At 64.5% G+C, this 10,242-nt stretch overlaps 1 protein-coding gene across 1 annotated transcript in view; it reads left to right on the top strand.

Moving 5' to 3' along the window:
* Window positions 1-3,908, top strand: part of FAM83A (family with sequence similarity 83 member A) — a gene marked incomplete at its 3' end in the record, with an annotated part of 7,282 nt that extends 3,374 nt beyond the window's left edge. Inside the window, exons 2-3 of the mRNA XM_021707711.1 lie at window positions 2,200-2,367; window positions 3,784-3,908. Coding sequence (XP_021563386.1) covers window positions 2,200-2,367; window positions 3,784-3,908 — 293 coding nt within the window. The remainder of the gene's footprint in view (window positions 1-2,199; window positions 2,368-3,783) is intronic.
* Between the last annotated feature and the right edge of the window lie 6,334 nt (window positions 3,909-10,242).

The following is a 10,242-nucleotide window of genomic DNA, read 5'->3' as shown; positions in this document are numbered from 1 at the left end:
GGAAGGATCGCCGGAGCCCAGCGGGTCGAGGCTGCGGTGGCCGGGAGCGGCCACTGCACTCCAGTGTGGGCGAGAGACTGAGACTCCGACTCAAAAAAAAGAGCGGAAGGATCCTGAGACCACCGGTCAGGGAAGGTCACGGGCAAGGCCAGGGCCGGGGAGGGAGGCGGAACCAGAATCACTGTCCTTTCTGGAAGGCTCTCCTGCAGGCTGTGCTGTCCACGGAAGGGCGAAGCCCAGCTTTAGACAGTGAGGCTTAGTTTCTCTAGGAAGTCTCTCCGAGGACTGCCAGCCGGCCCAGAGCCCAAGCAGCCGTGGGACAGGTTCTCAGACTGCCCCGCGGGGTCCTCCAGGGCTCACATGTGGCTGGGGGTTGGCACCTGCAGGACCACGGCCCAACTTCGGCAGACGCCAGGGCCTGGCTGTGGGTCACAGAGGCACCGTCACCAGCCCCGCAGGTGCTGTCTTATGTGGAGGAAAAGGCTGGGGCAGGGTCACTCACTCTTAAGAACACAGTAGGCGGGCTTGGTGGCTCAGCCTGTAATCCCAGCACTTTGGGAGGCTGAGGTGAGTGGATTACCTGAGCCCGTGGGTTCAAGACCAGCCTGGGGAACTTGGTGAGACCTCGTTTCTCCAATAAATAAATAGCTGGGCGTATTAGCGCGTACCCATAGTTCTGGCTACTTGGAAGGCTGAGGCGGAAGGATCGCTGGAGCCCAGCAGGTCGAGGCTGCGGTGGCCGGGAGCAGCCACTGCACTCCAGTCTGGGCGACAGAGTGAGACTCCAACTCAAAAAAAATAAAATTAGCTGGGCATGGTGGCATGTGCCTGTGATTCCAGCTATTTGGAAGGCTGAGGTGGAAGGATCGCCGTGAGCATGCCACTGCACTCCAGCATGGGCCATGGAGTGAGACTCCAACTCAGAAAAGAAAAGAGAGATAAAAATAGGCATCTCACGCAGGTCTGCGCGAGCACGAGGAAGCCGCCTGACCATGCAGTTTCTGGAACGAGTTGAAGTCAAGCGGTGGCGTGTGACCATCACTGGCAGTCACAGCGGACCCAGCATCACTGCGTTGTTTTCTTTGTTCACTTAATGCGTCATTACACACGGCACCGAGCACTTGTTAGACAGCAGGCATTGCCTCAACCGCAAACATTCCACCTGGTCTCACAGTTTCCGCAGAACCATCATAATGAGCATGACTAACTGTGAAACGGGGTCTTGCTCTGTTGTCCAGCCTGGAGAGTGGTGATCGTGGCTCCCTGAAGCCTCCACCTCCTGGTCTCAACTGATCCTCCCCATCAGGCTTCCCAGGCGTGGGGACTCTAGACCATGCCACCACACCTGGCCCATATAATTACCATTTTTAATGACTGCCTAATAATCTGCATGTCAGTATATCACAGCTCAGGCATTCGAAAGGACTCTTGGTTGGGTGACAGGAGGTAAACCCAATGAGCTTGAGAACAGGAGGAATATATGTTGACATCATGGTGGAAAAGGCAAGGGTGGTCCTGGCTTCAGGCATGACTGGATCTGGGCGTCCAAATGACTCTGCTGGAGTCCTCTCCACCTCCTGGCCCTGCCTTCTCCAGGGAGGGCCCATCTTTTTTTTTTTTTTGACTTGGAGTCTCACTCCGTCGCTCAGGCTGGGCGACCCGCTGGGCTCCGGCAGTCCTTCCGCCTCAGCCTTTCAAGTAGCTGGAACTACAGGTGCAGGCTACCGCACCCGGTTAGGGAGGGCCCATCTTAGCCAGACTCCCCTGAGAGCCAGCAGCTGCCACATGTAAACCCCAGCTCATAACCTTGAGAAAGGAGCCTCCTTCTCCCGGGAGCTCCAGAACACGCCCGGCTGCCTCGCATCAGGATAACATCGCATGTGGCCACGCCTGGACCCACCTCGGTGGCTGGCGGAGCTGCAGGGCTCTCGCTGGCCTGGCCTTAGTTGCATGCCCTCCCCATGTCCACTCATCTCCCACGTGGCCCGCCCCTGGAGTCTGAGCGGGCTGCTGTGGTTCTGTGCCCTCTCCACGTCCACGTGGCCTGCCCGAGGGTCAGCGGGTGCTGTGGGCAGGGGGAGAGGTAAACACCTGGCCACAGGAGCACGCCCTGCCTGCTGGGAATCGAGGCCCCACCCCAGTCTCCGAGCTGACAGGCAGCACCGTAGCTGCTGGTGACCACGCCCTCTGCCCTGCCAGGTCCTGGTCATCCTGATGGATGAGTTCACGGACGTGGAGATCTTCTGTGACATTCTGGAGGCGGCCAACAAGCGCGGGGTGTGCGTCTGCGTGCTCCTGGACCGGGGCGGCGTGCGGCTCTTCCAGGAGATGTGTGACAAAGTCCGGGTCTGTGACAGTCACCTCAAGGTAGGGTCCGACACCAGTCCAAGGGGCCTGCCCCGTCCAGGGGGATCGGCCGTGCGGGGACAGATGCCCGCCTTCCGCCAGGGCGCGACACAAGGAAGGCTCACCTCTCGCTCAGTCCCGCCTGGGCCCGGTGTTCTCTCTCCGGAAGCAACTCTGCCAGGAGCTGGCGGCCTTCAAGGCGGCAGCAGGGCGCGAGGGCTAGGGTGCTGCAGGATGCCCAGGACCTGACCGGGAAGGGCCTTCCGCACCGCCGTAACCCTCGGGCCTCACACGCCTGGGGGGAGGTGCCCAGGGTCCCGCCGGGCAGCCGCTGTCCACACCCGCCTTCTCTCTTGTCAGCGGGTGGCGACCACTGTGCCTGCAGGGTGCGCGTCCGGAAGCCCTGGCCCGAGGGGAGGCTGATTCTCTGGACTTAACCGAGCCCGCTTCCTCCCCGGCAGGGAGAGAAGAACTCAGAGAAGGGTTTGGTCAGTCACACGGGTCTGAGGGCAGCTCACGGGGGGCAGGTGTGGCACCCCCATGTGACCTCGGCCTCCCTGCAAGCCCTCTCTGGCCCGGCCAGGTCAGCCTCCAGGGGGGCCTCCTGGAAGAGGACGAGCCTCCCCCGGGCCCCCACGGATGACGCAGCTGAGTGGTCCCTCCAGGGCCACAGGCGGGGGACCCCGACTGCCAGGTCAGAGGGCACCGAGGCCACACCTCCTGGACGCGGGCCGTCGACCCGGCTCTCACCCCACGCCGGGCTGTGTCCCTTGTGCCCTGCCTCACGGAGCCGCAGAGGGGCCGGGAGAGGCTTCTGGAGGCAGCTGTGGGCGTCGCCTTCCTGAGGCCTGCATGACCATGGGCAGGCGTCAGTGGGGGACACTCAGCCCAGTCCTGGGGGACGCCCGGCCTCCGCCTCCCGCAGCCCTGAGAGGCCCCACAGCCCGCCTCGTCCGCCCCCCCTGCCTCCCGGGAATCCTCCCCGCGGTCTGGGCAGCAGCACTCGGGAAGGCCAGGCACAAGCAGCGCAGGACTTGGGTGTGGACACGCCTCCTCTCAGGCCAGTCCAGGGGCCCTGGGACCCCTAAACCGGGGCCTTCCCTCTGACCAGCGTCTCTGTCCTGGGAGGAGCTTCCCTGTGCAAACTGTCGAGTCCGTTGGGACAGGATCCCACAGACCGCGCGGCTTACGAGCAGCAGCCGTTTACCCGCAGGGCTCTGGAGGCTGGACGCCAAGGTCGGGCGGAGGCGGGCTGCGAGGGCCACGCCGGTGCGCAGACGGCGGCCTGTGTCTTCACGGGCCGCCCGTCGGGCCCTGGCATGAGGGCCTAGTCCCGCCCGCGAGGGCTCTGCCCTCATGACCTTCCCGAAGCCCCACCCCCGGCCCTCTCCCTGGGTGGCTGCAGACACAGGCGCGACCCCTTGGCTGTCCTTCCAGAACGTCTCCGTCCGGAGCGTGGCGGGCGTGGTGTACTGCGCCAAGTCCGGCCGGAAGTTCGCGGGCCAGATCCGGGAGAAGTTCCTCATCTCGGACTGGAGGGTCGTCCTGTGCGGCTCGTACAGGTGAGTGCCGGGCCATCCCGGTCGGGGGCCCGGCCCGCTGAGGCCACTGGCCCCCGGGCTGGGCCCACAGAGACGGGCGGAGGTGGGAATCGGCCTCCCGGGCAGGAGCAGGGAAGAGGGATTCCCACGGGAGGCAGAGTCCGCCTCCCTGGGCTGTGCTTCCTTAGCCATAGTGTGTTTTGCTGGCGTGCGCACGCCCACTCCATTTCTAAAGTTCGGTTTATTTTCGTGTAAATGTGCAGCGATTTGCTGATTCTCACACCACCCAGTTCTTCCACCTCAAGTGTGTAACGCAAGGGCCGCTAGTAAGTCGCGCTAGCGTAAGTTCCCCAGGGCGAGCCCCACCCGACGGCCACCCCCTACTGCCCCAGCACAGCCCAGGCCCCGGCGACATGGCCCGCTTTCGACACTCGGGCTGCCTGCTCCCTGACAGCTCGCGGGAAGGGCGGGGCCGGGGCTCAGCTGGGACGGCCGCTCGCACACAGCACTGGGCGCTCAGGCGCAGGCCCCGGGGTGGAAGGACCGCACCTCCCGCATCCACTCGGCCGATGGCAACAGCTGGTTGTGTCCACTTCTGGCCTTTAGGAACGTGCCGCTGTGGATGCTCACACACACGCTGTGTGGACGTGGGTCTCGGCCTCGCGCGCCCGTGCCCAGCAGTGGCCTCGCTGAGTGAGGAGAGCCGTGGGCGCGGCCCTGTGAGGGGCTGCCGGGTCCTGCCGCCATGGCTGCCCTGCTCTGCGCCCCACCGGCCGGGCCTGGGGACTCGGGTGCGCGGGGCCCAGGTTACCGTTTGTCTTCTTGATGACAGCCATCCCAGGGGTGAGTGACGCCGTCCCCGGTGGCTCTGATTCGCATCTCCTGGTGGCTGAGGACGTCGTCTCGCCGTGCTGGCTCCCAGAGGGGTGTCTGTTCAGATTCTGAGACTCCTAGGCCAGGAGGCTGCGTGTGCGACATCTAGCCAAGCTGCTGGCGGCTGTGTCCTTGAGGCTGGACTTTGGCCCTTAGGGAATGCTCCTAAGGAAATGCTCCCAGTGGTGGCCCTGGGGACGTGGGTGTGACATCAGGCTTTGGGGGATGAAAGGAGTGTCAGGAAAGGAGGACCAGCCTCGGCCACGTGGCGCTTTCAGGAAGGTGATGAGTGTCACAGAGCAGAAGGACAACTGGCCGCACCCGTCCCTCCCTCCGCAGCAGACACGTGGCAGGGAACGGGGCAGGTGAGCGCAAGGCCAGCACTGCGAGTGAGCCGAGGGTGGGCGGCAGCTTCCCGCAAGCGGACCGCCAGCTCCTTCCCAGAGAGGATGCTGGGGCGCTCGGCCTCAGCCCCTCAGACCTCCAGGCCCAGACCCGGACGCAGGCCGCCGCCTGGGGGGAGGGCCAGGCCCGTGCCTCCGCGGGCAACCCCAGGAGTCAAGCAGGGTGGGCAGCGGCGCAGCCAAGGAGCCCCGCCCCCGCCCTCTGTTGTGACGGTGAGGCTCACACAGCGGAGACCCCGTCCCGAGGGCACGGTGATGCTTGCCGCGTCCGTGGAGTGTGGGCACCCCCTCCAGCTCCGAAGTGCTTTCCTGACCCAAAGAGAGCCCCTCCCCCGGCCCCGACGACCGCCAGCCCTTTCCCTCGAGAGACCTGCTGTCCGGGCGCCACGCAGGGTGTCATGGGGGCCTCGAGGCATGTCCCAGCCCTCGAGGGTCGGCGCCTCATCCTTTCCGTGGCCGAGGACCGTCCCCGAGCAGGTGTGCCGTGTGTGCGTCCGTCCAGCCGGCATCAACACGGACTCGTTCTCCCCGCTTGATCCGAGGGGCAGCTGAGGAAGTCCTGAGAGCTCCTGCCGTGCCCAGGCGGGAGTGTCCCCCCTCTGCGGGGCTCCAGCGTCCTCGCTAGCAAAAGGGAGGCGTTCAAGCCAAAGGCTGGAGGGGCTGAGTCGCCGGCACTTGGGGAAGAAATCACAGAGCAGGTGCATCCAAGCTCCCCACTCCAGCAGCCCAGACAGGATCCACTTCAACATGATCTTGAACGAGGTGGTGGCTCACACCTGTGATCCCAGTGCTTTGGGAGGCTGAGGACAGAGGATCACTTGAGGCCAGGAGTTCAAAACCAGCCTGGGCAGCGTGGCCAGACCCTGTTGCTGCCAAAAGAAGAAAAAAACAGATTGGCTGGGCCTGATGGCACATGCCTGTAGTCCCAGCTACTCGGGAAGCTGAGGTGCGAGGATGCTTGGGCCCAGAAGTTCAGGAATGCAGCGCACTGCATCACGCCACTGCACTCCAGCCTGGGTGGCAGAGCGAGACCTTGCCTTGAAACGGCTTTTTGAACTTCAACAGATCAAGGCTGCATGTCTTAAGAAGCATCTTCTTGCCCAGAAACTCTTGTCATCCGGCCCTGCCCCAGAGCGGAAGGGCAGGCCATTGCCTTGGAGGAAGTCCGGGCCCTCTGGATCCCACCGGCCGTGTGGTCTGGGGTGACTGTCTCCGTGGGAAGGAGGAGGCCTGGGAGCACAGTCGCTGGGGACAGACGGAGAGACAGAAGGCGGGGAGCAAGTTCCCGTTCTCTGTTGCATAATGAAAACTGGCGAAGGTGCTTGCGTGGCTGGGAGGGACTCGGTGTTTCAGGGATCTGAGTGGCCCGGCTGGCAGGGGCTGGCGGGGCTGGAATGGGGGGAGTGAGGGGGCGCGGGCAGGGGCCCCAATCCCGGCCCAAGACCTGCTGCCCGGCCACACCTGGAGGAAAACGCTCTCTGTGCTTGTCGCCAGCTTCTCAGAGTGTGACCTCCCCAGGCTGGCACCACCTCGCTTTTGAGCAAAACAAAACGACGTCTCGTACCTCACGCTTCCCTGGAGAACGGGAGCTCGGGCTTGTCCGCTCATGCCCGCCCCGGGGGGCTGGGTGCCGTCGCCCTGCGCCTCCCATCCGAGCAAGGCTGCGAGGGTGAAGCTGCTCGCGTGGTGCTGAGCTGTGGGCGCCGGGGCACCCACGTAGCCCCGGGGGGCGCCGCCGTGGACACTGGCGTGACTCGCGCTTTCCGGTGTGTTTCGATCCTGGTGATTCCGGCAGAGTCTGTTGGAAAAGGTGTCGAGGGCTTCCCTGGCGGGGCTGGTGGTCCTGCCTGCAGCCGCTGGTGCCCTTACGCTCAGCAACGGGGCCGCAGGCAGTGGCTTGAGGCGCCGGGCGTTAGAAAACAGCTACTGCTGCTCACGTTGCTGTGAGCATGCCGTTTCTGGGTCGCGAAGCTCTGTTGCAGCGGGTGAGGGCCCGTCAGGCCCTGCCCGTCCGCGGGGTCTGCGCGAGGGACAGCGGCGGAGACACCTTCCCCCGCCTGCCCACCCACCGCCCGGGGAAGAGGCCTGCAGAGGGTCCAGCCAGCTCGGGGGAGGGCAGAGGGTGAGCGCTCGCCTGTCCTGGGGGTCGTGGGGAGTCACAGGAGAAGAAAACCTCTCCAGGAGTGAAAGGAAATGAGTGCATGCCGACTGCATTATGGGATGCGCACAGGCCAGGTGCGCTGCACCCCGAGGGCTGCCCTGGAGAGAGGCAGGGACGGACAGGCGGCCCCCTCTGTGCAGCCAAGGGACCAGCCCCTTGCAGAGGAGGGTCCCAGCCCCCAGGGAGGAGAGTTTCGGCCCCCAGAGAGGCGGGCCAGGCCCCTTAGGGGGGAGAGTCCCTGGCTCCCAGAGGGGAGGGTCCCAGCCCTCAGGGAGCAGGACCCCGAGGTGTCCGTGCCATTGAGGGTCAGCCCAGCCTCCCCAGGAAACCGGAGACAGCCTGGCTCGCCCACGCCTGAACTTTTTTTTTTTTTTGAGTTGGAGTCTCACTGTCGCCCAGACTGGAGTGCAGCGGCCGCTCCCGGCCCCCGCAGCCTCAACCCGCTGGGCTCCGGCGATCCTTCCGCTCAGCTGGAAATTCCAAGTAGCTGGAACTACAAGCGTGCGCTACCACGCCCGGCTAATTTTTTGATTTATTGTAGAGATGAGGTCTCACCGAGTTGCCCAGGCGGGTCTCGAACCCGCGGGCTCAGGCAATCCGCTTGCCTCGGCCTCCCAAAGGCTGGAATTACAGGCTGAGCCACCAAGCCCAGCTTGAACTTTCCGAAAGAGGATGGGAAGGAGGCGCAGCCTTCCTCTCCGTCTGCACCACCCCCACAGGCCCACCACGCAGGGGTGGCCCTCGCCCTGGGAGGAGGCAGGGGCCAGGTGCGGTCAGGCCACGGTGAGGACGGAACCCTCGTGGCCTCCCGCTGAAGGAGGCTTGCTTCTCCCGATGGACAGAGGGGGAGACCGAGGCACGGAGTGGGCAGGCAACGGGTCCCGCGTCCCCAGCGCTCGGAGGCTGCCTGGGCCCGTCCCCCGACGCAGGCCCCCGCGGGAAGGGCAACAGGGCCGGGACGCAGGGTGGCGTGTGTCCACTGCCGATCCTGAGGACTGTGGGGGCTGGGGGCTGGCGGGGCAGCGGCGTCTGCGTGGGCCTCAGAGCGAGCCGGCGAGGCCAGGGCCTCCTCAGGGCTGTCCCCAGCTGGAGGCAAACCCAACCCGAGAAAGGCCCAGCCGGTTCCGCCTCTCCACACGGAAGGCCTGGCCCAGGCGCGCCCAGCCCAGGCGCCCCCAGGGCCGGGACGCAGGGCCTGGGCCCTCTCCTCAGGAAGCCGGGCGGCGGCCCAGGGGCGAGCGCTGTGTGCTGAGGTCAGGAGCTGAGGGCGTGAGTGCTCTGGTCGGCGGGAGGGCCCCTCCGGCAGGTCCAGGAGGGCAGGAGTGTCGGCTGGAGTTGAGCCTTGAAGGGGCAGGAGGCCTTGGGGGTGGGCAAGTGGCTGGCAAAGCCAAGCGGTCGTGGAGAAGCGTCGGAAGCCAGGAGTTGGGAACAGCCAGACGCCGCTGACCTTCGGCCAGCCCGACCCGCTGACGGCCACGGGCTTCTGCCCTGGGAACACACAGATCACCTCTCTTCTGTCTTCTCAAGCTTCAGTGCTCCCCTTGGCTCCCAGCAAAGGAGTAACCAACAAATCGACGTCCCCGCCAGGACCTCTGTCCCCGCAGACCCCTGGGCCGGGCGGGAGCCACCTGGCCTCAGGGCTTTTGCACTTGCGGTGGACTCCGTCTGCGGGGGAGCCCAGTGCCGTCTTTGTCTGCGGAATCCTCACCCTGGGCGAGCCTCCAGCCCGTGGCCGCAGAGACCTCTGCCCACCCACGCAGAGCCCCCGTGTCGCCCACAGCTTCGCCCTCACCACCATCTGTAGTTATTTATTTGTGAACTTGACCAGGGTTACAAACGGCGTGGGGCCGGGGGCTGTGCTGGATGTTTTCTCTCGACCGAGTTCCCGACATGAAGCACAGCGACAGCGGGCTGGCACACGGCCGGAGATGTTTGCTGAATGAATACGTGAATGGGGGCGGGGTGGGATCGCCGCCCAGGACGTGCCGAGCGGAAAGGCTGGGCTTTCCCACTGTGAGCAGGCGTGAGGGCAGCTTGGTAGATGATTCCAGCATTCTTCTGAAAGGACACAGAACAGAGCAGATTGGCAGGAGCACCCCCAGGCTGGGGCAGAAGCTGCCGCATGGCCCTGGGCGTGTCTGCAGACCGACCGTGGAAAGCCTTCTCCAGGGACAGGCGGGGCATCAGAGCAAGAGACAGGAGGGAGGACCTCCCTGCTGGGGACCAGGCGCGCCGCGCATGCAGCCGCCAGCCAAGGTGGCCTTGGTGAGGGCAGATGGGGCTGAAGCAGGGGAGGCCCAGCCCTGGCCCACACGGCAGGACATGCCCGGGTTGGGCCCCTCCCGCGGGGAAAACCGGGACCCTGCCTCACACGCGTTGCCAAAACCCTTGGCTTCCAGAAGGTGGCAAGAGCTTAAGTGTCCAAAACAAACTCTTCTAGACCTGGGAGGGAGCAAAGCTTTCTGGTTTTTAAAGATTTTTTAAAATTTTTTGAGTAGGAGTCTTACTCTGTCACTCAGGCTGGAGTACAGTGGCAGTCTCACGGTCACCGCAGCCTCGACCTCTTGGGCCCAGGTGATCTTTCTGCCTCAGCCGTCCAAGTTGCTGGAACTACAGGTGTGCAACACCGTGGTTGTCTAATATTCTTGATTTTTTGTAGAGATGAGGCCTTGCCAAGTTGCCCAGGTTAGCCTCAAACCCCTGGACTCAGGCAATCCTCTCGCCTCAGCCTCCCAAAGTGCTGGGACGACAGGTGTGAGCCACCGTGCCCAGCTAGATTCCTTAAACAAAACACACAAAAGGCCCTGACCATTGACCGTAATGGCCAGATGTGGCCACGTCGCAGTTAAGAACTGCGGCTCACAGACAGACCTTGCGAAGAAAGCTGAGAGTCAGGGTCCGCCGGCAGGGCTGACCA

Source organism: Carlito syrichta, unplaced genomic scaffold (assembly GCF_000164805.1).
Source record: "Carlito syrichta isolate Samal-C Ts95f unplaced genomic scaffold, Tarsius_syrichta-2.0.1 Scaffold123474, whole genome shotgun sequence".
Lineage (NCBI taxonomy): Eukaryota > Metazoa > Chordata > Mammalia > Primates > Tarsiidae > Carlito > Carlito syrichta.
This window is presented reverse-complemented; position numbering and strand designations above follow the sequence as displayed.